At 38.0% G+C, this 26,931-nt stretch overlaps 1 protein-coding gene across 7 annotated transcripts in view; it reads left to right on the forward strand.

Moving 5' to 3' along the window:
* SNX25 (sorting nexin 25) overlaps window positions 1-26,931 on the forward strand; it is a 184,683-nt gene that overhangs the window by 60,143 nt on the left and 97,609 nt on the right. For all 7 annotated transcript variants that reach the window (XM_058436946.1, XM_058436948.1, XM_032754549.2 and 4 more), the window contains exons 2-5: window positions 5,516-5,600; window positions 17,045-17,261; window positions 22,619-22,791; window positions 25,172-25,358. In XM_058436946.1, coding sequence (XP_058292929.1) covers window positions 5,579-5,600; window positions 17,045-17,261; window positions 22,619-22,791; window positions 25,172-25,358 — 599 coding nt within the window. In that variant the 5' untranslated portion in view covers window positions 5,516-5,578. The remainder of the gene's footprint in view (window positions 1-5,515; window positions 5,601-17,044; window positions 17,262-22,618; window positions 22,792-25,171; window positions 25,359-26,931) is intronic.

Raw genomic sequence — 26,931 nt, forward strand, 5'->3', positions numbered from 1 at the left:
CATTTTAGGAAGGTGATTGTCAGTAAGAGGTTGTCTTTACCTGAAGCCTATGCTAGCATAATAGAATAAGTCTTTGGGGAAATCTGCCTTGTGAAGTTTCTTTTTTTCAAACCTATAAATAGGAGAATGAAGACAATTATTGCTTGATTATCTTTGGAGCCACAGGAATTTATTCATGTTTTAAATTTGTTGAATTTTCATTAGCTTCTTTCTCTTTTTTTCTGAAATTGCATCTTGGGGAAAATGATTAGTAGATTCTACCCTTTTGACCTGGAAGAAATAGAGTATGTAGTGGCTACTTATTCAGACATGAGGAGATTCTGGCTTCATAAATATTAAATCCGTAAAAAGGAATTTCCATGCAGAATGTGTACAGAAAACTTTTTCCTCTACTTTCATACCACAACAAACATAAACATAGAAGATTTTTGTGACCAAATATGTGGGGTTTTTTCCCCACACACCAAGCAGCGGACACCAGCTGGGTGTCCTCTAATTGTTCCAGCACCGTCTACCTGGAGACAGTGTCAGAGCCCATAGGTTAAGTGAGGCTCAGTCCCCAAGAGCCCTCAACCCCTGACCCCCAACGTCAGTCTGTAAGTCTGGGCTGCTGGAACTTCTGGCCAACCAGCTTCAATTTGGGGTGCCCATGAGCCCCCTTTGGGTTCAGTTAATTTGCTGAAGCAGCTCACAGAACTCAGGGAAATGCTTACTTACATTTACTGGTTTATTGTAAAAGATATTGCAAAGGATACAGATGAAGAAATGCTATGGTGAGGTTTGGGGGAGGGGTGCGGAGCTTTCATGCCCTCCCTGGGCACCACCCTCCAGGAACCTCACATGTTCAGCTGTCCTGAAGCTCACTGAGCCCTGTCCTCTGGAGCTTTCCTTCCTCTAGAGTATAGGGTGGGATCTCTGATGGGAGGGTCCTAAGACCCACAGTCAGAGAGGCAGGGGCCCCTGAAAGTAGAAGAAGGGCAGAAAAAAGGTCAGAGGCCTGCCCCCAGGCCTGACACACCCAACATTATAACAAAAGACTGGAACAAGGGCTGTAGCAGTTAGGAGCCAGGAACCCTGGATGAAAACCAATATGTATCATAACTGCACATAGTAACCCAGTTATTTTTGGCCCATGAGGTGTTTTTTTCTCTTTCCTGTTCTCCTGGCTTACAGATTCTCCATCAGGCTATGGGGATGGGATAGGAACAAAGAACTGTTTTCTTTCTAGTAAGGGCCAGTGATTCCTAGTGGGTCGGGTGTGGGAACTTCAGAACCAGATTGGAAAATCAGACTGAAAGAATAATAGGTAGGGGTTTTGCTTAAATAGAGCTAAAATAGAAAACATTATTCTCATAAACCCATCTCCCCTGCAATTTGATTTTTATTATGGTAAAATACTTATAAAATTTGCTATCTGAACCATTTTTGAGTATACAGTTCAGTGATACTAAATGCATTTATAATGTTGTGCAACCATTGCCACCATCTATCTCCATAACTCTTTTCATCTTGTAAAACTAAGACTCTGCTAGGCACGGTGACTCATGCCTATAATCCCAGCACTTTGGGAGGCCTAGGTGGGAGGATCGCTTGAGGCCAGGAGTTCAAGACCAACCTGGGCAACATGGGGAAACTCCTATCTTTACAAAAAACTTAAAACATAGCGGGACACACACTTGTAGTTCTAGCTACTCAGGAGGCTGAGGTGGAAGGGTTGCTTGAGCCAGGAGGTCGAGGCTGCAGTGAGCCGAGATTGCACCACAGTACTCCAGCCTGGGTGACAGAGTGAGACCCTATCAAAAAAACAAACAAAAAACCCCCCAAACTGAAACTCTATACCCATTAAACATTAACTCACCATTTCCCCCTTCCCCTAGCTCTTAGAGAAACCACCATTTTATCATTAAATAGACGAAAGGCCTTATTCAGATGTAGTCAGTAGTGACAAACATATGTTTGTATGTTACATGTAAGTATGAAGTAGTGAGATAAAAGAAATATACAGACACATGGCAAGAGGAGTAGATCCGTAACTAGGAAGATAAAAAATAAGAATAAAAAATTAAAAGTTTTGAAGGAAGCTAAAAAGATAGACACATATCCAAAGAATATGCTTCAGATATGCATGTACCGTCAGTCATATTCATACACAGCCGTTATAGGCAGTTTCCATTTTAAGAACTCAAATTGAAGAATAACTCCTTTTTTTTTTTTTTTTTTGGAGACAGTGTCTTGCTATGTTGCCCAGGCTGGAGTGCAGTGGTACAGTCATGGGTCACCGCAGCCTGCATCTCCTGGGCTCAGTCAGACCTCCTTCCTCAGCCTCCTGAGTAGCTGGGACTACAGGTGCCTGCCACCAAGCCCAGCTGATTTTTTAAATTTTAGATGGGGTTTCACCATGTTAGCCAGGCTGGCCGCTAACTCCTGACCTCAAGTGATCCACCTGCCTCTGCCTCCCGAAGTGCTGGGATTATAGGCGTGAGCCACCGCACCCGGCCAGGAACTTCTTCAATAAGTTTATTGGCTTTGGTTTTATCATTTGATCAGTATTGTTCATTTAACTATTTGCCAAAGCTTTGAGAAGTTGTGATTAAAATTATTTAGCAGTGTAGACCTCTGAAAGCATTTAACTCCATTAAATATTACCCCCAAAATTTGTAAGTTGTTTAAATATCTGCCTGATGTTTTAAAAGCAGTAGAATTTGAAAAGTCCTCATTTCTTCAATTTTTTTTCTTCTGTGAACTAAATGAAAAATGTTAAACTTTCAATAAAATCTACATCATTTATTTAATTTCATAGAGAGCTACCCAGAAACTAGAAAATAGTTTTAAAAGGTCACATGATTTTCTTTTATGCATTAAATGTCTTTGTCTATATATAATTATGATTAAGATTTTTTAAAAATTCCTGGGGAAAATGTTGAATGCTATATGTTAATTTGAGCATAAAGGAATGTCTTTTCTTTCTTGGGTGCAACATGTACATCTTAAGGTTTTAAAAAAAAATTCCACTAAGAAATCTTGAATCTATGGCTTTTTTCATCTTTTTTTATAAGGTCACCAGGAGACTTTTGTTTGTTTTTAATAACAGTAAGTACGAACAGGGATGACATCCTTGGCACTTGATCGTAGATAGCATGAGACTAATCAAGGACTGGAAATTCTCCACTCCCAGTTGGGTGGCCTGGGGCTGTGGGATTGATTGCATCTGTGCTGGTCTGGCCTCTGCTTGAGAATGAAGTGGTTCTCCACACTTGTTTGTAGGATGAGGGTGACAGTAACATTAGCCTTTTAGCTCTCCAAGTCATGTGGCACTGCTGGTCAAGAACTTGTAATATTTCTCACGTGAAAAAAAAATGTTCTGCAATTTTTTTTGTCTCTTTTTTTCCTTCCAAACCAGTAAGTAGACCCCAGTTACATTGTACATGCTTTTGATTATGGTGATATGTGATCAAGTGAAAAAAATCCTCTTTTTAATGTAGTCTCACTAGCCAGATAGTGGGGTTTTCATTCTATAGTCTCTCCTTTAAGAAAAACAACGCCGCCAAGCAGTATCTTTTTTTTTTTTTTTTCTCCCAGACAGAGTCTTGCTCTCTCAGGCTGGAGAGTGCAGTGGTGAGATCTCAACTCACTGCAACCTACATCTCCTGGGTTCAAGCTATTCTCATGCCTCAGCCTGCCGAGTAGCTGGGATTACAGGCGCCCGCCACCATGCCCAGCTAATTTTTGTATTTTTAGTAGAGATGGGGTCTCACTGTGTTGGCCAGGCTGGACTCAAACTCCTGACCTCAAGTGATCCGCCAGCCTTGGCCTCGCAACGTGCTAGGATTATAAGCGTGAGCCACTGCACCCAGCCCAAAGCAGTATCTTTATACAGTTATTTTTTTTTAACATCACTTGCTGTTATACAGACACACATAGACTTAAAATTCTATACCTCTGCCTAGAGGAAACCACTTTTAAAAGTGTTTGTGCTTGCAAACATTTTCCCGTCATAGAAGACTTTCCATGAAGGTATATATGTATCCCTAAAGCATTCTTTTTAATGGTATACCAATAATTTATTTAACTCTTTGACTATTGACGTATATATAAAAACTTGCGTTACTTCCAATTTTTTTGCCCCTATAATTAATATAGTAGTAAAATTTCTTATACATGTACTTTTTTGCATTTCTGTTGGGCAGAGTCCTAGGAGTAGCATTGCAGAATAAAAAGTCCTTTAGGCCAGGTGCGGTGGCTCACGCCTATAATCCCAGCACTTTGGGAGGCCAAGGCAGGTGATCACATGAGGTCAGGAGTTCGAGACCAGCCTGTCCAACATGGCGAAAGCCCATCTCTACTAGAAATAAAAAATTAGCTGGGTGTGGTGTCGTGCGCCCGAAGTCCCAGCTACTCTGGAGGCTGAGGCAGGAGAATCGCTTGAACCTGGGAGGCGGAGGTTGCAGTGAGCTGAGTGGTTGCAGTGAGCACCACAGTACTCCAGCCTGGGCAACTTGTGAGACTCAAAAAAGTCCTTTAAAATTTTGATATATGTGGCTCAGTTGCCTTCTTAAAAGCTTGTAGAAATAGATATTTCCCCAACAATATATGAAAACAACCATTTCCCTGTGTCCTTGTCAACATCAGATAGGTGAGTCCTTTCCGCTGCTTTGGCAGTCTGATAGTATCTCATTTCTCTAATTTGCATTCCTCTAATAAAAAAGGGGATTGCATTTTTTTGTCATACATTTATTGGTCATTTGTTTATCTTTTATGATTTCTCTTTCAACTTCTTTGGTTTTCTTTTGAGTTATTTTTCTTATTTTTGGAGTCTCTATATATTTAATAATAGTTCTTTGTTACATATGTTACAGATATTGTCTCCTAGTCTATCATTTATATTTTGTTTGCGTTATCTTTTGTGAAACAAGAATTTTGTATTTTAGGTAGTCAGATTTGTCATTTTTTTCCCCTTCATACCACTTGGATTTTGTGTTTTATTTTAGAGAAGCCTTTTCCATTCCAAGATCATAAAAAGCTGCTCCCTTATTTCCTCTTAATTCTTTTTTAGCTTAAAACATGTTTAGCTGTTTAATCTTTTTGGAGTTATTTATATACAAAGTGTAAGACCGTAACCTTTTATTCCCATGTGAATATCAAATTATTCCAACAGCATTTACCGAGTAGTGTGTGGTTTTTATCATTAATTTCAAATTCTTCTTAAGAAAATTATGTTCTTAATTTGCACATATATAGCTACATCAGTTTGTTTACTCCCTACCATTGTGTTGATTTATTTATTCCTATACAGTTATTATACTGTTTGGGTATCTGGTAGGGAAAATCCTTCCTTAATTTTTCTTCCAAAAAATTTTGACCTTAAGCATTTATTTACTTTCGTGGAAAAACTGCAGTTATTTGTTAAGCCTTATCTTAATGCTTGTTTAGATGGCATTTCATACCTTTAATTTTGTTTTTATTTGTGATTTATTCATTCAGTAATCTGCTTTGTATTTTTTTCCTTTCATTTCAGAGTCCTGTGTATGGAAACTCACATGAGTCAGCTCAGTCTAGAAGGGTAGTAATTTCTCATAATATGGATAAAGCTCTGAAAGAAGGTAAGGATTAAATGAGAGTATATAATTACCATGTAAAGCAATTCATTATGTTCTAAGAGGAAAATAATAATCTCCAGCAAATTTATTCTTCTTGTCTGCATGTAGCATTAGGAATTTTTTCTTCAGGAGTTTGTATTTGATGACTAAATACAGCCATGTTTTGTTTGCATGTAAGGGATTTACACGTTTGTTGAGTAGGAATTTCCAGATCATGTGAAACTAGCCAGCCATGTAGAGCTAGTTGCATCATATGAAGCACAGATCTGTTCTCTCTTTTCTAAAATGGGTTTTAGGAATTTTTTTTTTTCTTCTAGCTATAACCTAGAGAAGGTATGTTGAGATAAATAGACTCAGGCTCACTCATAGATAAACCAGTTAAACCCAACTAAGTGATAGTAGTCTTTCAGAGGAATGAACGTACAATGAAGCTTGTCTTGAAGAAGGCAGAAGCGGGGTGGTGGAAGGTGAAATATGGCTATGTCTGGAAGTGGGAATAAATAAGTGTACTTTTAAATATTAAAATTTTAAAAGATAATATATTTTGAAGATCAAATTAAGGTTTAAGAAAGATTTAAATATCAAATTTCTAAAAACATTGACAGTTTCAGATAATTTTCAGAAAACAAGTCATGAGTTTTTCAGGTGAATACATGATGTTAGACATGAAGTTAAGAGAGCTGAATAAGTGATATGTACATATATGTGTTTTGCTCATCATAGTTCACAAAAATCACCATATGAAAATCTGAAAATGAGAGTACTATATCAGTACAGAAACAGTTTGAAATTGTGTGGATTCACAGAATTTCAGACCTTTGGGGACATAATTAAATTTAAAAAAATACTTCTATTAGTAGTTAAAGTACGACTTATAAAACTTACTGGATTTAAAATTTGGCAATTATTCATAATCTTTAAAGTATGACTTATAAAACGTACTGGATTTAAAATTTGGCAATTATTCATAATCTCATAATCATGATTTTAGAGTACCGGATTGGCTGGGTGTGGTGGCTCATGCCTGTAATCCTAGCATTTTGGGGGACTGAGGTGGGTGAATTGCTTGAGCCCAGGAGTCCAGTCTGGGCAACATGGTGAAACTCTATCTCTGCAAAAAATACAAAAATTAACTGGGAATGGTGGCACATGCCTGTAGTCCTAGCTACTTGGGAGGCTGAAGTGGGAGGATTGCTTGAGCCCGAGAGACAGAGATTTGCAGTGAGCCTAGATTGCACCACTGCACTCCAGCCTGAGCAACACAATGAGACCTGTCTCAAAAAAAATGTACAGGATTTATTCATAATTGCTTTTATTGAGGTAAAATTTACATACTTTGAAATGTACAAATCTTAATTATACAATTCAGTAATTTTCATTAATGTGCATAACGTATAACCACTTCATTCAAAATAGAGAACATTTCCATCATTCTAGAAAATTTGCCTCATGCTCCCCTTTGATCAACACCCATCCTTCATGGTATCACTTCATTTTGCCTCTTCTAAAACTTTATGGAAATGGAACCATACAGTGTATATTCTTTTATGCCTGGCTTCTTTTACTCAGCATAATGTTTTCGAGATTCATCCGTATTGTGTATATCAGTCTATTCTTTGTTACTTTTGGGTGGGTGGTATTCCATTACACTGATACAGCTATCACAATATGTTTACCCTTTCTCCTGTTGGACATTTGGGTTATTTCTAAGTTTTGGAAAGTTAGTCAATACAGTTGCTATCAACAGATATTTCAGTGGACATCTGTCTTTATTTCTCTTGGATAAATAGGAGTAGAATTGCTGAGCCATAGGATAGTTGTATGTTTAACTTTATAATAAATTACCAGACAGTTTTCCAAAATGATTGTCTCTTTTTAGACTCTCACCAACAATTTATGAGAGTTCCGGTTGTTTCATGTTACAACCAACATTTGCTGTTGTTTTTTTCCTCTTTTAGCCATTCTGATGGGTGTATCTTATTGTGGCCTTAAATTACGTATCCCTACTGACTATGATATTAAACACCTTTTCATGTGTTATTGACAATTTTCAGATTTTTATTTGTGATGTGTCTATGCAAGTTTTTCTTTTTTAAACTTATAATTTATTTATAGTTTTTAAAATATCTGGATTCATGTTTTTTGTTAGATACAGATACAGAAAATTTTTCTTCTAGTTTGTGAATTGCCTTTTGTTTTCTTAATGCTATCTTTGAGTGGATATTTTCAATTTTGATAAAGTCCAATTTATCAATCTTTTTTTCCTGTCTGTTCTTTAGATAGATAGGATGATGATGATTTTTTTCAAGTTCACCAATTTTTTTTTCTGTCTCATCTCCAATCTGTAGTTAAGTGCATCCAGTGAAATTTTTATTGCACACTTTGTGCTTTTCATGTGTAGAATTTCCATTCGGTTCTTTTTTCTTGTTGTTTCTTTAATTTTTGCTTCTCTGCTGAGATTCTCTAGTCTGTCAATTATTACGACATTTTTATTTTTAATTTCTTGAACATATTTTGTAGTAGCTGTTTTAAAGTTCGTTTATGATAATTCCAACATCCGGGCTATCTTGATGTTGGTTTCTGTTAATGGCTTTTTCTCTTGACTAGATGTCACTTTTTGGGGGTTTCTTCTGACGTCCAGTTGTTTTTGATTGTATACTGGACAATGTGGATGCTGCTTTTTAGACATTCTAGATTCTGTTATCTTCCTCTGAAGAGGTTTTTAGTATGCAGTTTAATTAATGGCTGATCACCTCGAAGATACTTGGTTTTATACATTTTCTTAGGATGGGTGTGTTTGGATTTTGTCCTTAATCTAAAGTGAATCCCTCAGTCCGGGGACATAGACTTAACTCCTCTGATTCATGGCCTTTCCACAATTGCAATGAAAAGCCCAACACCATTAGTAGAATTCTAGCTCCAAACTCTGTCTCCCTGGTGGACAGTAGTTGGAGTATCTGCTCAGCTCTTTGAGTCTTCCAGCTGTTGCTTTCCACTGGTCTCCTGTAGTCTTACCCCTGTACATGTGTAGTTCACAGTTGGCAATGAATTTGAGAATCTGTACCCAGATTTCATGGCGTTTATTTCTTGCCTTTATTTTCAGCAGCCCTGGCAACTCTTAAATCTGTTTCCTGATGTATTAAAAGAAAAACACAAAAGACATTCTCTTCCAGTTTACTGCCTGTACCTCTAAGACTGCAGTTGTCTTTAGGGAAAAGCTGTATGTAAACATGGATCTTACCTAGTGCCATTCCTTTCTTTCAAATAGATTTCCTTCTAATTGCTTAGTTTGGTTGCTGTCAGTGCTTTTAAATACAGATGGTTCCTGATTTATGATAGTTCAGTTTATGGTTTTTTTTTTACTTTTGTGGGGTGGGATGGGGTTGTTATTAGGATGCAACTCCATCATAAGCTGAGGAACATCTGTAGTTTTTTAATATTTTTTTCCAGATTTCCGAATTATTTTCTATAGGACGGTTAGTCTGATATAAGCTATTCTACCACTCCTGGAATTAGAACTCTGTCCTTAATATTAAAAAAAGTTTTAATTGTGTTAAAATAGACATAACATAAAATTTATCGTTATAAACATTTTAAGTATGTAGTTCAATAATGTTGTGTGTGTGTGTGTGTGTGTGTGTGTGTGTGTGACAGAGTCTTGCTCTGTCGCCCAGGCTGGAGTGCAGTGGCATGATCTTGGCTCACTGCAACCTCCGCCTCCTGGGTTCAAGCAGTTCTTGTGCCTCAGCCTCCCAAGTAGCTGAGATTACAGGCGCACACCACCATGCCCAGCTAATTTTTGTATTTTTAGTAGAGACGGTGTTTCACCATGTTGGCCAGGCTGGTCTCGAGCTCCTGACCTGAAGTGATCCGCTTGCCTCGGCCTCCCAAAGTGCTGGAATTACAGGCATGAGCCACCGTGCCTGGCCTTAGTTCAGTAATGTTAAGTACATCCACATTATTGTGCAACCAATCTCTAGAACTGTTTTCATTTTGCAAAACTGAAACTCTTTACTTATTAAGTGACCACCCCTTTCTCTTCCTCCAGCCCCTGGTAACCACTGTTCTACTTTTTGTCCCTATGAATTTGACTACTCTAAGTATCTTACCTAAGTGGAATCATATAGTATTTGTCTTTTTGTGTTTGGCTTATTTTACTTAATGTCCTCAGGTTTCATCCATGTTGTAGCACGTGACAGGATTTCCTTCCGTTTTCAGGCTGAATGATATTCCATTGTGTGTGTGTGTGTGTGTGTGTGTATGTGCCACATTTTGTTTATCCATTCACTCATCAGTGGACACTTGGGTTGCTTTCTACCTTTTGGCTATTGTAAATGATGCTGCTATGAACATGAGTGTCTCTTTAATTTTTGAAGACTTAGAAATTTCTCTGTACTTGGACATGACCTTTATTTTAGACCAGTTTGTTTCAGAAGTACTTATGGGGAAAAAAAAAGACAGAATAAGGGTTGAGACTTACTTGGCAAAAACATTATCCTCAAGCTAATTTCTATTCAGTGATTTCTTCTGAAAGGAAAATGTTTTTCAAAGCCTTTGGGTAAGTGTTTCAGTTTATTACACTTTGCTTTTTTTTTTTTTTTAAACCACATTCTTAATGTTCACATTTTTTTTTACCTGTTCTTTGCTTTAAAGTGGTTTTCAGGGAAAAGCTGCTGAAGTTCAGCATTATATAATCTTAACAAAAGGAGAGCTAGTAGCTGCTCGAAAGTTAGTTATTGGGAGTAAAATTCACGCATTTGGCAGTAGTTCTTCAACAGCAACAACAACAACAACAAACAAAACTAGAATCACCTTCCAAGAAAAATTTGACCAGTTACTTTTATGGAGAATTAGAATCTAGAAATGTATATTGAGAAGGCTAAGAGGTTTCATCAGCATGTAGAAAATGTTTAGTGGTTATAATTTGCATCTCTGGAGTGGTTTGATTTACATTTCTAAACCCGGCACCAATATATTTAATTGGAATTCAGAATGTTATTAACTAGCTATAATAGATTTAATATTAATCAAATTGAGGGTCTCTGTACATTTGCAAAACATTAAACAATATACTTGTTAAGGCTGTAGTAATTTAAATTCAGTTATACTAAATGCTTATGAAATATTTATCTAAAAATCTCCTCCTTGGAAGCTAATTTAAACTAGAGAACATTATGGTACCATTTTATCTTTATATATCTATTGTATTGCTTTTAGAGTGTGTAATTTAAAAACATTTAAAGAGTTAATTACCATATAAGGCATGTGTGTGTGTCTGCATGTATACATGTTCTACATGTTTGTGTGCTGATATTTTTCTCACTAAATTTGTGCTTGTGTTGTAGCTCAATATAAGTTAGGATTTAAGTCTTTACAGACTGAATTACAAAGAACAAAGAAGTAATAGTCAAAAATGCAGAGCACAATAATATACTCCAGCTTTCTGTGGAACAATAAGAAATACTAAAGCTACAAATGCTGGAAGTTAAATGGCACACTTGAGGAAAGTGACCAAAGCATATGACTGCTCTGTTTTGTTAGCCAGTTTAAAATGTAAAACTATATTTTAGGGGTTCAGATCTAATATGAGTGAACTCTTCTTTTTGAGAAGTCAGAACAGTTACCCTTCTGTACCAGATAGCTTCAGAAGTTTCTCCAAAAGCTACATTTACCAGAAAACTGACAGAAGACAGGGAAAAAAAGACTTATAAAAATCTTTTTGACTTACTATTAAATCTCAATAGATCTATTGCCTAATTTTCACTAGCCTACCCTAAACTATCTCTAATGTGGACCAGATAATTTAATTGTATAATTATTGAGTACATGCCATTTGTTCAGTGGTGTGTTCAATCTTAAATCGAAAGTTCTTGAATTGAAAATATAATTCTTTTTCAAGACCTTGGGGATGCTGACCTCAGACTGTCTTATAAAAGACCCTGTCTGCCACGCAGAAAACTCCGAAAAACAACAAAACCCCAGACGCCACACACAAAAAAAACCCACTGTCTGAATATCTTAGAATTAAATACCGTTACCCTCATTTTTTGCAATTAATGTTACATGTACATTTCAGACTTGTTTTTTTCTTTTCTTTTCTTTTTTTTTTTTTTTTTGAGACCGAGTCTCACTCTGTTGCCCAGGCTGGAGTGCAGTGGCATGATCTCAGCTCACTAACCTCTGCTTCCCGGGTTCAAGCGATTCTTGTGCCTCAGCCTCCTGAGTAGCTTGGGATTACAGGCATGAGCTACCATGCCTGGCTAATTTTTGTATTTTTAGTAGAGGTTCGGTTTGACCATGTTGGCCAGGCTTGTCTTGAACTCCTGACCTCAGGTGATGCACACGCCTTGGCCTCCCAAAGTGCTGGGATTACAGGCGTGAGCCACCGTGCCCAGCCTACATATACATTTCAGAGTGAGCACATTTCAGCTAGTTTTGATTGGCTCTTAATGCTTTTCTGAATTTCAGTGGTAAATATGCCTATAAGTAATTGTTATACACAGGGTCATAACTTGAAAACAATCATAACAGTGGAAGATACTGCAAGGTCATTGTCAAAGTATAACAGAAGTTTTATGGAGAACAGGACTTTTAACAGCTTTGGAACAGGTCCTAGATAAGGCAAACCTTATGTGGTCGTCTTTTTTCCAAGGCCCACCGTATGGCTGTTCCAGATGTCTGGCTGTCTGGGAGTTAGATGGTGGCACAGAGGAAGCAAGGCTCGCATGACTTCTCCCACCCTTTAGAAAGCTCAGCTCATCGAGTTCTAGTTCATGCCCTTCTCCCAGTGACATGCAATATGTATCCTTTTTTTGTTGTTGGATAAATAAATAGCTCTATCAATCACATAAACTAATAACCCCAAATCTTTCTAGAAGATAACTTTCCATTGCATTTTGAAACTTTACAAACCATAAAAGACCATCTAAATGAACAATAGAATTGTTGTTGTTGTTGTTTATCATTGTTGTCTTAGACAAGTTTCTGGTTGAATGAGGACTGTCTCTTTGTTCTAAGAGACCCAGGTGGTGGACTTCTATGACCCATGGGGCTCTACCTCCTGGGCAGAACATGTATCTCTGAATTGTATTTCTGAATTGCTCAGGGGAAAAGGCAAGGGTAGAAAAAGCCCTCTTGAAGCTCTCTTTCTTATACTGTTTACTTAGCTCATTCCTTGTTCTGAAAATTTGTGGGTAGCGATTACGTAACATCCTGTTGTCTAGACTAACGCGGGAGCCTTTTAACTTGCATCCTCATCTATAGTTTTTCTCTACTGTGTTACCCTAAATCCTATTTTTAGGTTAACCTAACTAAAACTAAAGTTCCAATCATGTTACTTCATTCTCCCTAATCTCCAGTGGCCTCCTTTTTGCCTACTCATTTCTTTGAGAGCAGTTCTAAAACTAGATATACTTGAATGATAATAGCACCTGAATTTGTATTGGGTGTTATCATGCCTTTAAAAGAAAGATTTTGTTGCCTGGTAGTGAGGATAAGTGTTCTTTCATTTCTCATTGTGATTAATTGTATTATTTCTGTGTATTTCTTTTTTTTTCTTTAGTTGGCGTCTTGATCTTGAATGTTTATTTGTTAATAAGAGCCATGAAATAATTTTATGGTTACGAATTTCTCTGTCTCCTTAAGTTGACCCGTAGGGTATGTTTTAAAGTATTTTGTTCATATGTGTACTTGTGTAAATTAGTTTATATGGTTATATAATGTATATATAGAATCACGGCTTTTTTTTCTTCTTCTTCTTTTTTTTTTTTTTTTTGGAAACAGAGTCTTGCTCTGTCGCCTGGGCTGGAGTGCAGTGGCACAATCTCGGCTCACTGCAACCTATGCCTCCTGGGTTCAAGTGATTCTCCTGCCTCAGCCTCTGGAGTACCTGGGATTACAGGCGCCTGCCACCAGGCGTGGCTAATTTTTGTATTTTTACTAGAGACAGGGTTTTACCACGTTGGCCAGGCTGGTCTGGAACTCCTGACCTCAGGTGATCTGCCTGCCTCAGCCGCCCGAAGTGCTGGGATTACAGATGTAAGCCACCACGCCCAGCCCATACTTTTTATATTTAAGTTATATATAGTTTTTTGATACTTAGCTTGAAGAGAGGTGTCGTTGCTGAGATTACAAGTGTGAGCCACCTCGCCTGGCCTCACTCGTTGGTTCTGTTTGTGTCTTGTACAGTAGTTTTACAAAGTACAGCCTTTTACATATATTTTTTCATGTAAATGTGTTTTAAACAAACTGGATATCCAGTGGACGAGGATGCTATTTTCGGTTTTGCCTGTCTTTTACTCATGCAGCTTATCTTGTTTACCTATATGCAGGACTACAGTGTGCTGAGTAGAAAGAGCGACTGGCAGGTAGGAGATGTGGCTTTGCCACCTCTTTGAGCAAGTTACTTCACTTCTTTGAGCCTCAGTTTCCTGAAGGGATGAAACTCACTATGTAGAAACCGTGGTCTATTTGTTTGTTGCCAATAAATGAGATTATAGGATCAACCCATTCCTGTTTTTGCAGTCTCATCTGGGTCAGAAACCATTTCCGCTGTTTTTCCTTAATGGAATAGTACGATTAGGGTTGAGATGTAGCTACTTTTTGCAAAACCTAGAAAACATTACAGCCATATGTTCAAATTAATATCTGAAAATGAGCAGAAAATGACTGAGAGTTTCATATGCCTTGTTTTCTGGTTTTGCTTTTGTTTTACCTTCCTTTTTGTGTCCAGTGCTTAGTGATATGGATATCGATTCTACCTTACATACTAGAAGCCCTCTATAAATTTTATTTGCTGAGTAGTAAAAGATTGAGGTAGTATCTTTTTTTCTGTCTTTGGCAATCAATTGTTCTCAGCTGGAAGGCACAGTTTTCTTATCCCTACAACTGAGGCCACTGGAATCACTCTGAAAATTTATCTAAACCTTTGTATCATTGTGAACAAAAATCTTAATGCTGTTGCATGTTTTGGGGTTATGAGATTTAAAATGCTGTTTTATAAATTGTTATAAAGCTGAATTGCAAAAATACTGGAAATGTGAAAAAACATTGAATGTACTTCCTTGGTTGATATTTCAACCATGAAAAAAGCCATCATAGAATATTAATACCAAAATTATGCTTCCTTTGACCTGTAGGCACTTGCAAATATGTGATTCCATTGCCATTCAGTTTTCTAAGAAAAATGACTGTCCCTCTCTCCACCCTCCAATCCCTCCCCACAGAAAGCTCACCTAAATTTCTTTTCTTTTTTTTTTTTTGAGTAGGATTTTGCTTGCTCACCCGGGTTGGAATGCAGTGGCGCTGTCTTGACTCACTGCAGCCTCCACCTCCCAGGCTCAAATGATCCTCCTGCCTCAGCCCCAAGTAGCTGGGAATATAGGCGTCTACCACCATACCCGACTAATTTTTGTATTTTTTGTAGAGATGGGGTTTTGCCATGCTGCCCAGGCTGGTCTCAAGCTCCTGGGCTCAAGTGTTCCTCCCACCTTGGCCTTCCAAAGTTCTGGGATTACAGGAATGAGCCACTGTGCCCAGCCAATTTATTATTCTGAAGCTTCTAAATTGGTGTGTAGTGGCCAAGATGAATAACATGAACCCCAAATTCTAGGCTAAAAAATTATTTGACACTTACAGGTTAGTTGTTCGTAGGGAATTGTGAAGTAGATCTGGTTCACGTAGGATTCCTGGGGATAAAGTAGTGTGCAGACAAGCAAAGAAAAGCAGCAGGATAAATTATTTACCTGAAATGACATCTGCAATTAAGCCAAATCAAATAGTGTTTGAAAAATGAAAAAAAAAAAACTCTGAGAAATAAGAAGTGATAAAAAATAACCTTGGTACCCTCGAGGTGGAGCAGGATTGTGTAGCTAAATGTTTTTCTCCCTTGGAGCCCTGTGGGGAGTCACCACCAAGCCCACTAATATTTTATTTTTCAAAAAGACCTGGCTTCTTGCAAACATCACACTGGCTTCACCTTCTTTCTAAATAGGCTTTAGAAACTGTGCTGTCCAACACAGTAACCACTAGACAATGTGGCTGTCGAGCACCCCAAATGTGTCTGGTCCAAATTGAGATTGCTGAAAGAATAAAACATATACCAGATTACAGAGCTCAGTATGAAAAAAGCAAAGTCTTTATTTTCAAAATATGAGTTTTAAATATTGATTGCATGTTGAAATAATATTTTGTATATATTTTGTTAAATGAATATATTATTAAAGTGAATTTTACCTGTTTTTACTTTTTTATTTTTATTATCTTATTTTTTATGAGCTTTTTGTTGTGGTATCTTTTTACTTTTTTAATGTGTCTTCTAGAAAACTTAAAACTTACATATGTGGCTCTCATATTCATATTAGATAGCACTGGTCTATGGCTAGGCTTTCGTAATTCCAAGGCGCAGAATTAAGAACATAGGCACTAGAAATCTTCCAGAGAAGGCGATTAGCCACAGAGGCTGAGCCTAGTGCGATATCCAAGACTGATTTATGGGATTCTTCCTAGGTTAGTTGAGGTCTTGTTAGGAGACAGAAACCACACTGTAATTGAACAGAGAAAGTTAAATATAAAGAATTATTAATGTACAACATGGTATTAAGTACTAAGGAGTAAAGAGAACACTAAAGAATAAGGAAGAGCAGATATTGGGAGCAGCCATTCCTGCTAGGACTGAGGCAGAGCACCTTAGGACAGAATAAATTTGGAAGAAGTTTCCTTCTTTACTGCTGGATTGAGATCCAGGCCTTGGAGAAGGCACAACCTTGGCCCACTTGATGGTGAAGAAGCTTGAGCAGATACCACCGGCGAGGGAGAGCCACCCATAGGATGCCAGCAGAATTCTGTGGGAAGCTGCCCGGTGGATGGCATTGGAACTTGCTGTTGGGGTGAACACCATCGGGTGCCATGCCTGCTGCTAAATATGGCAGGAACAGTCAGAGAACAACACACAGGAACTGGGGAGAGCAGCCCCTTCCTCCTCCAGTTGCCCTCCAGCATGTGCTACTACAGACTTAACATTATGCCAGTGTGCAAAGAACTGACAGTGTTTGCAGGGCCCAGCTCCAGTATCATAAAGCAGGGCAAAAAGGCTGAATTCAGAGCAAAGAGGCAATAGATTGATATCAGGTACACTTCATAAGTGTATTGCCACTACATAAGATGCTCTGATTTTTTTAAAAATTTAGGTAGTTTGGCACCGAGATAGAGTATTTTAAAATAGGACTCTGTAGGAAAATTTAGGACATGGTCACCATACCTAAACATTCTAGTTAGATGAGAATCTTCCGTCTTAAAAGACTTGGGAATTCTCAGGAGTTCTGTTTTCTCCTCTCTTTAATTTTACACAGTGAATATTAAATAGTAGGTGGCCAGTTTCCAGTAGAAATGCAGTCTTGGTGTTTGCTTCTTTCATTTGTTTTACTCATTGCTTTGTTTATTCCTGGTAGTGTTCGACTACAGTTATAGAGATTACATTCTGTCCTGGTATGGAAACCTCAGCAGAGATGAGGGACAACTTTACCATCTGCTCTTGGAAGACTTTTGGGAAATTGCCAGACAGCTGCACCACAGACTGAGTCACGTGGATGTGGTTAAAGTTGTCTGCAATGATGTTGTGAGGACTTTACTCACTCATTTCTGTGACCTGAAAGCTGCTAATGCCAGGTAACTGTTATAAGCAACTTATCCCCTTTTTTTGCGTTAATTTTTTTTAATTGAGTAAGGGGTCAAAGTCAAGATAAAACTCTAGAATATTCTGCCTATTGCTGGCATTTGCTTGAAAATATAGATTTATTAAGGGGGAATAATTGTGTTCTGGTAGTTTTTTTTTAACTTTCTGTTGGAAACCCACTTTATAAATACAATTAATTCTATAAATAAACAGTAAAATGAATTTCACTAAGCCAGCACCGTGATGATCTTATAGTATTATAAGTACTAGAAATAAAAAATTTAAATGTAGTGTTTTCTAATATGAACAGTGTGAATGAGTTTACAGTATTTAGACAAATTTAAATATGGTTCATGTTTCTTTTTGTGAGTCCTGTGTTGAGCTCTGTTGCATCACAATATCCTGAAAACTGATTTTCAAAGGTACTTAATATTGGAGCTTCTGGGCTTTAACTAGAGAAATTTCTTTATGAAAGTAGCTAATATTTAGGCTTGTTAGCCCTTTCTGTTGTTGCATACATAACAGTTGTACACGTTGGAGCTTGTGGGCTTTGACGAGAGAAATTTCATTATGAAAGTAGCTAAGATTTAGGCTTGTTAGCCCTTTATATTGTTATGTACATAACAGTTGTACATAAAAAGCTGTCCAACTGAAATGAGTAGCCTTCTGCCTGTGTGGATATGGACACAGTTGCAACAGGAATGGGAACAGTTAATGTGGCCTATTCTCACTTTCAGGGAAGAGATAAAGTATGTAGATGACGTCACCCTTCTGCCCTGCAATGCTCTTCTTGTAGGGGACCTTGCTGCTGAATGTGGCTGTGCAGCAGGTCTCCATTCCCAGCTGTATTGCCCCTCCGTGTGACTCTTCTTCCCTCCCTCAGGTTTATGAGGCCAAAATCCACAGAGCTGTGACATGACCACTGTTTTCCAGCTTGCTGCCCCAGTGTTTTGTGAACTTTTTTTTAAAACTATGACCCACTGTGAGAAATTCACTTGATATTATGACCCCGTTTCATAAAACAGTACTTTTGTTACCTCTAATAACGTTGACACTTTTTTTAACGTTTTTTAAGAAATAATGTTTAAGACCAACTCAATTTTATTTTCTTACTTAAAAGTCACAAACCATGGTTTGAAAACCATTACTGTAAAGCAGTGGTTCTCAGACTTTTTGTTCCCAGAATTTCTCTACATTCTTAAAAGTTTCTGAGAATTTCAAAGAGCTCATTTCTATGGGTTCTATCTAGTGGTGAGCTGGAGCTGGCTTGTACTGGCATGCAGGAGTGAACTGTGCATAGTCTTCCCAACTTTTAGTTCAGTTATACCAGATTAGTAGCTTGAAATGGGCCATGGTGAGAGTATTTACACCATGGAATGGGCAGATGATCCAAATCAGAGCATTTATTTCCTCAGGAGAGCCAACATTTGCCAGTTCACTACTCATCGTATCTATTGGTATTTACCATATTTGATATTTAAAAACTAAGAATTTTAAAAAGTGCAAGAGTACACAGGACACTTTTCCTTAGCCACGGGAGTGACGATGCCATTTCACATCATGTAGCTTGAGGAAACTACTATGCTTGGAAGAATGAGAATGAAAAAGACAAATGACCTGTTTATATTACTATAGTTTTAACATCCCAGATCTCCTGCAAGGATCTTGGGGACACCCAGGAGTCTGTGGACCACCCTTTGAAAACTGCTGCTTATAGAGAAAGTAACTTCCAGTAAGCGGGGAGGGGTGTGAATTAATAAGGAAAGTGAGAGAAATAGGACTCTTGAGTTACCTCCTAGAGTCTCAAAAGCTTCAGCCTCTCCTTTCAAAGTGTTCACCAACCTCTGCAAGCACCTGCTAAGTTGCTGTGCTATCCGTTATTTCAAGTGTTCCATAGTTCCACCTGATAAATACTATGAAAGACTTGTTTGAATTCAGGGAAAGCTCATTTGAAAGTATTTAAATGATGGTCCAGTAGAGGACAGTATTCTGCCTGTCTGTCTGTCTGTCTGTCTGTCTCTCTGTCTCTCTCTCTCTCTCTATATATATATATATACACACACACACACGTATATATATACACACACATATATATATAATTTTTTATTTTTATTTTTATTTTTACAGACAGCCTCACTCTTTGCCCAGGCTGGAATGCAGTGGTGCGATCTCGGCTCACTGCAACCTCCACTTCTCTGGTTCAAGAATTCTTGTGCCTTAGCCCCCTGAGTAGCTGGGATTATAGGCATGTGCCACCACACCCAGCTACATTTTGTATTTTTAGTAGAGATGGGGTTTCACCATGTTGGCCAGGCTGGTCTCGAACTCTTGACCTCAAGTGATCCACCTGCCTCAGCCTGCCAAGGTGCTGGGATTACAGTGAGCCACTGTGCCCCGCTTGAGGACAGTATTTTAAATCAATGTTTATTCTAGTTAGAAAACCGATGGGTTTAGATTTGGAAGAAGAGCAAGTGGTTAGAAAAATTCAGTGGTTTTATGATTATCTAATTTCAACATGAGAATATATTTTTCATCTAGACATTTACTAGCTTTTGAGATTACTTCTTTTGTGGATAATATAAAGATATGGATAAAGCATCAGAATAATAGAAACAGAAAGTGATTTAATATTAGAAGCTCCTTCTCTTTGGGCTTCTAATTTTCTTATGTCAAGGGTAGATTTATTTTACTGGCATCTGGGCTATGCCTAGAAGCTGTAGTTGATGATAAAAAATAAAGAACAAAATAAAGAAAAAATTCTGCCATATTTCTCCTGGATTATGGATATTTGAAAAAGTACCAGTAGGTCACTGGCATTTTTTGTATAGATGATTGTGTCCTGGAGAACTAATATTGTCTGTGTAGCATCGTATACAAACCATACAATGAGACCAGCAGACAGTGAGTCCAGGTTTAATGGCAAATATGTGTATCTGCCTGCCCCAGGTGAACAGGGCTCTTGTCCTAGAAATCTCCAGTAGTGTGCATATCTCTATTGGCTGCAGAATGACTTTGGTAGCCTGGGTAGCACCCAACTGAATTGGCCACTATCAGACAAATAATAATAAATTGCCTTAATAAAACAACACGTCCTTTAGTTGACTGTTGGGTAATTGTTTGTGGAGGCAGCTTTCCGGTCAGCCTGTGTTTATTTCTAGGCTATCATTCTATTGCGCTTTAAGCCAATCTATATCACATTTAATTCTTGCCTCTGCTTCCTCTTCCTTTGTCCCATCTGTCTTGCTCCAGCATGTTTTGGGAAAATCTAAAAATGATTGCTTTTATACTATTATTTCAATAGCATCTTTAATTTCATAGTTTTCTTCTTTGCTGGTCAAGTACTGGCATGCAGTTTGAGGGAAAAAAAGAATGTTTTTATTCATGTGTTTTCCTTCTTTATCTCTGAAATGTTCTTTTTCATCTTTGTAATTTCTGATTGTGTAATGTAAAGAGTTGGGACTTGAGATCGAAACAGAACAGGACTTGAGAGAGTTATTTCTACCTTTTATTACCTCTGTGATGTTGACAGTTCACATAATCATTCAGATCTTAATTTTCTCATCTATAGAATACACGTGATGATGTCTACTTTTTGGTATAGGTGGGAGGATTAAGTCATTGTACATTTGAAACTTTTTAAATAAAAGATTAATGTCCTTTTGCTCACTCAAGGAATGAGAACCCAGAGGTAAGTAGTAGGAATTACAGCAAACAAATGATTGATCCACACAGAACACAGTAAGGATGCTGCAAAGACTGATGCTCAACCCACCAGAAGGCTAGTAGATGTCTCCTGCCACAGAAGCAGCGCCACCCCCATGATGCTTTCTTGGCTTTAAAGCAATACGTGATGTCCACTTTCTAGAGCACCTCATAGGAATATCCTGCTCAGAGTTAGTGGAATGATTCCAGGGAGAGATCTGCCTTTCCTTTTTCCATAGATCAAGCTGCTTTGGCCAGCCCTCTGGCCTTTGGCTCAGTCAGAAGTATTTTCCTTCACTTAGCTGTAGGAGGGAGAGGAACTTGTGGCAGTCTGCGTACCAGGCTCCTTTATTATCTGCCTTCTACTGTTACGGAGAAGGGACTGTGTACCATTTGAGAGAGATTTTGATATTATTTAAATAAGCTTCTCTTGGAAAAGTGGTTTTTTTCCCAACTTCCTCCAGTGCTTATTAACTAAATATATATTTATAAAAAGAATTACCTTTAAAAGTGCTTGACATGATAAAGGAGTAGCATTTTAATCTTACTATATTGAAATATCAACCTAGCTGGTAGCAAAGCTGGAGTTTAACATAATTGAAGATGCCATTTTTAAAAAGTCAACATATCAGTATATGCATAAAGGCTTATTCTAAAAATTTCTTTTCATGTTGTTGGCTTTACACATTAGGATAGAATTCCTTCAGGTTGTACAAGACGGAGGAAACCTTTCTTTTCTAGCGTTATACACTCTAGAAACTAGTCTTCAGTCTCCAGTGCAAAAATAAATTTCAGTTAACACCTGAGAGGCATGGGTCATAAAGGTACTAATATGCACTAGTTTCATTTCCTGTGTGGTACCTAGCATGTTTCTCTCCCTCTGTTTCATGTTTTTTCTCAGTGTTAGCTACTAGTTACTGTAAAAATCTCTTATATTTTGCCTCCTTATCTAGAATATATTAGAAAAAGCAGCATCCCAGGCTTTCTTGAATCACTATGAAGATACTATGGAAAGGGAAGTATAGAAAGTTCTGTTTTCCAGTCTTCTTCACTCAGATCCTCCAAATTAATGTTCCTGGGATGGAGTCAGTACTGACAGGGAAATGCACAACCAAGGTTGTCAAGACTGGTTGAAAAATACTTTGGAGCCTCACAGAAGGCAATTTGCCATCAAATTAGATAACGTCGAGTTTATAGACCCTCTAGCTCACTAGAAATACCTGTAGACTTTTTATCCTATTATCTCCCAGTCAGAAAGCAGGCTGGCAACCCTGGTTTATGGTTTTTTAGGTTTTTTTGAAAAATGAAGCTGCAGGTCATATTTAAGAAAACATCTAGAAGACTTAAAAATTACTTAAATAAATAGTCGTACCTTTTTAGATCGTTCCTATGATTTTGGAGTTATATAGACCCTTTGATGCTACTGAAGTTCATTGTTATGATTTCATTTGAAATCCAAAAGAGGCCATGTGTTTGCATTTATTCTAGCAAAAGTTTTCCCGATGAGTTGATGGTTGAGGAAATTTGATTATTTAGGAGATGGCAGTTACTATAACCAATGTGTTTCTCATTTGAAATATTTTTTACCTAATAGTACATAGTTGAATTGTTTCTAGAAAGTTCTTTCCTTCTTTTTCACTCTCTGTAGACATGAGGAACAGCCAAGACCTTTTGTGTTGCACGCATGCTTGAGGAACTCAGATGATGAAGTAAGATTTCTACAGACGTGTTCTCGGGTTCTGGTGTTTTGTCTCCTCCCCTCAAAGGATGTGCAGTCTCTCAGCTTACGTATAATGCTTGCAGAAATTCTCACAACAAAAGGTAGACTTATACAGTTGATTTTACTAATTCAATAAGTGTGCAAACTAATGTGCTACATGCAGACCTTATTTACTGTTGAACATATGGGATTTGAAGTATTTTCAAAATCTTGTTTATATGTCTCTAAAAGTATTTGGCCATACAGGATAAACTTAAATTTTTAATATGACATATCACCAAATGCACAGTTCATTATGTTGTATGTTTTGACACAGAAAACTGGTTTTTATGCTCTCCACAGGGAAGCATTCATTTGGGATAGCTTTTGAGTTATCTAGGCCAATAATATATACATTAATAAAAGTGTGTGTGTGTGTGTTTGTGTGTATCTGTATCATATCCATAGTATGTATGTTTATATATTACATATGTGTATGTGTGTATTCAAATTCCTTTTTTTTTTTTTTAATAGAGATGGGGGTCTTACTATGTTGTGCAGGCAAGTCTTGAACTCCTGGGTTCAAGTGATCCTCCCACTTAGGCCTCCCAAATTGCTGAGATTACAGGTGTGAGCAACCACGCCTGACCACAGTCAAATTCTGATTAGCATATTTACTTAAAATATCTTTGCTGTATGATTTATTGATAATGCCCATACAGTAATGCATTGCTTAACAACAGGGATGTGTGCGAAGAAATGTGTCACTAGACAATGTCATTGTGCAAATATCATAGAGTGTACTTGCACATCTACATGGGATAGCCCACTACATGTGTAGGCAATATGGTGTAGCCTATTGCTCCTAGACTATAAACCTGTACACCACATTACTCTACTGAATACTGTCGGCAATTGTAACACAATGGTATTTATGTATCTAAATATAGAAAAGGTACAGTAAAAATATCGTATAAAAGATAAACGATAGTACACCTATATGGGACACTTACCATGAATGGAGCTTGCAGGACTGGACGTTGCTCTGAGTGAGTCTGAGTGAGTGGGGAGTGACTCTGAAGGCCTGTGTGCACCACTGCAGACTTCATAAACAGTGTACGCTTAGGCTACACTAAATTTATTTAAATTTTTATTTTCTTCAGTAAATTAACCTTAGCTTACTATAATTTTTTTTACTTTATGAACTTTTAATTTTTTAAACTTTTTGACTCTTTTGTAATAACAGTCATTTATCATCATTATCAAGTATTATGTGCTGTACATAATTGTATGTGCTGTATTTTTATACTATTGGCAGTGCAGTAGGTTTGTTTACACTAGCTTGACGTCATTAAATGGTAGAAAATTGTCAGCTTCATTATAATCTTATGGGGGCCACTGTCATATATTCAGTCTGTTGTTGACCAAAATGTCATTATGTGGCGCATGACTGTACATAATTTTGTGAAATTGGAATAAATAAAAAGGAACTGTACCAAAATATAATGTGATTACTAGAAAAAAGTTAACTATATCCCGGGAAATGCTTAGTCAGGATAAGAGAAACTTTCCCTATCTCAGTCTCAGACAAATCGCATTGCATTTGAGATGCAGTGATTATCTCATTTATTATCTCAGGATAAGCCAGCTGTGCCCATCAGCTATTATAACCAACCACAGAGAAAAGAGGAAATTTCTAATCTAAAGTTACAAGGATGGCTTTGTAATAGTGTCATTGACTTTTTAACTTCCTCTCTGAGGTCTGTTTTAACCAGTTGGGGAGAATGTTGACTTTCATCCTTTGGCAGACTAAGCTTGTCAAAACGTATTGAGCCTTATAAAATGAATAAAAGAAAAAAATCAGTGTACCTAATTTTTTTGCTTGTTGTTATTTTTTGGTTCTTTGTTTTTTGAGATGGAGTCTCACTCTGTCGCCAAGGCTGGAGTGCAGTGGCGCGATCTCGGCTCACTGCAACCTCCGACTCCCGGGTTCAAGCGATTCTCCTGTCTCAGCCTCCTGAGTAGCTAAGATTATAGACATGTGCCACCATGCATGGCTAATTTTTGTATTTTTAGTAGTGATTGGGGTTTCACTGTGTTAGCCAGGCTGGTCTCGAACTCCTGACCTCAAGTGATCCACCTGTCTCAGCCTCCCAAAGCGCTGGGATTACAGGCGTGAGCCACCACACCCGGCCTTAATTTTGATAGTTTTGTTAGCAATTTGAGTTCCAAATGACTTCCCTTCATTATTCCTTTACATTTCACTTATTTATTAAAATGAGAACTTGATTATAGCCATAGATGATAACATATTTGGAGGGATAGGCAGCCGTATGTGTGCGTGTGTGTACATTTTTGAATTGTTTGTTGTATTATATAGATATTCCCCTGTTTGGCTACTTGAAAAATGTTTTCCAAATGTAGTTTCAATTATGTGATATATAAACAGTTCCCTTAAAGAAGAATACTTTTCTCAGTGGCGATTTCTTCTTCTTCCTGTAGTCTTGAAGCCAGTAGTGGAGTTACTGAGTAATCCAGATTACATTAACCGGATGCTGCTTGCCCAGCTGGAGTACAGAGAGCAGATGAATGAGCATCACAAGAGAGCCTACACCTATGCCCCCTCTTACGAGGACTTCATCAAGCTCATTAACAGCAACTCTGATGTGGAGTTCTTGAAGCAACTAAGGTATTTGGTCTTCAAGTACAGCACAGAAACAGCTACTGATTATCATCCCCTGCCTAGTTAGGTTTAAAAAAAAAAAGTAGTTGTCAGGGAAGCAGAAATAAAACAAGTCTATAAATCTTTCTATTTAGTGACAGCTAAATTTATCCAGCATCTCCTTAACAGTGTAATTAGAATGAATTTTTTCAAAGTATTAGGTTTTTCAAATACAGTTGACTCTTGAACAATTTGGGAGTTGGGGGCACCCACACTCCCCACTGCCCCCACCCCCAGTCAAAAATCACATATAACATTTGACTTGGGCCGAGCACAGTGGCTCATACCTGTAATCCCAGCACTTTGAGAGGCCAAGGTGGGCAGATCACTGGAGGTCAGGAGTTCAAGACCAGCCTGGCCAACATGGTGAAACCCCGTCTGTACTAAAAATACAAAAATCAGCTGGGTGTGGTGGCGCATGCCTGTAGTCCCAGCTACTCAGGAGGCTGAGGTATGAGAATCACTTGAACCTGGGAGGCAGAGGTTGCAGTGAGCTCAGATCACACCACTGCACTCCAGTCTGGGTGACAGAGTGAGACTCTGTCTAAAAAAAAAAAAAGACTCTCCAAATACTTAACTACTAAATACCTTACTGTTGACCAAAGCCGTACCAATAACATAAACAGTTGATTAGCACATATCTTGTATGGTATATGTATTATATACTGTATTCTTACAATAAAGTAAGCTAGAGAAAAGAAAATATTATGAAAATCAGAAAGAGAAAATATATTTACTATGCAGTAAGTGGAAGTAGATCACCATAAAGGTCTTCATCCTCATCTCTTCACATGGAAGTACGCTGAGGAGGAAGAGAATAAGGAGGGGTTTGTCTTGCTGTCTCGGGTGGCAGAGGCAGAACAAAATCCTGTATAAGTGGACTCATGCAGTTCAAACCTATGTTTTTCAAGAGTCAGCTGTAATGAGGCTATAATAGATTGAAAGCTCTTCAGATGTCGGGAGTACCTGCTTAGCTGCTCAGATGACTACCTTAGAAAAGCATTGGAAGGACATCAGAAGGAGATGATGTGTTTTTAAATTACAGAGTAGAACATTGTGTTGGTTTTTGTTTGTCTTGGACAGTACAGAGGCTCGGGTTTGGAAATAAGAGGTTCTAGATTAATTATTTTGAGAAAACACATTTGAAAATACCATAGGAGTATCTTTTATAGGGCAGCACAATGTCCCTTGTTATACCTGAGATATTTTAGGGGGTGAGTGTGTATTTTTGTGTATTTTTTTTTTTTTTTTTTGAGACGGAGTCTCGCTCTTTCACCCAGGCTGGAGTGCAGTGGCGCGATCTCGGCTCACTGCAGGCTCCGCCCCCCCTGGAGTTCACGCCATTCTCCTGCCTCAGCCTCCCGCGTAGCTGGGACTACAGGCGCCCGCCTCCTCGCCCAGCGAATTTTTTGTATTTTTAGTAGAGACGGGGTTTCACCGTGTTAGCCAGGATGGTCTCGATCTCCTGACCTCATGATCTGCCCGCCTCGGCCTCCCAAAGTGCTGGGATTACAGGTGTGAGCCACCGCGCCCAGCCCAT

This window comes from Hylobates moloch, unplaced genomic scaffold (genome assembly GCF_009828535.3).
Source record: "Hylobates moloch isolate HMO894 unplaced genomic scaffold, HMol_V3 SCAFFOLD_3, whole genome shotgun sequence".
Lineage (NCBI taxonomy): Eukaryota > Metazoa > Chordata > Mammalia > Primates > Hylobatidae > Hylobates > Hylobates moloch.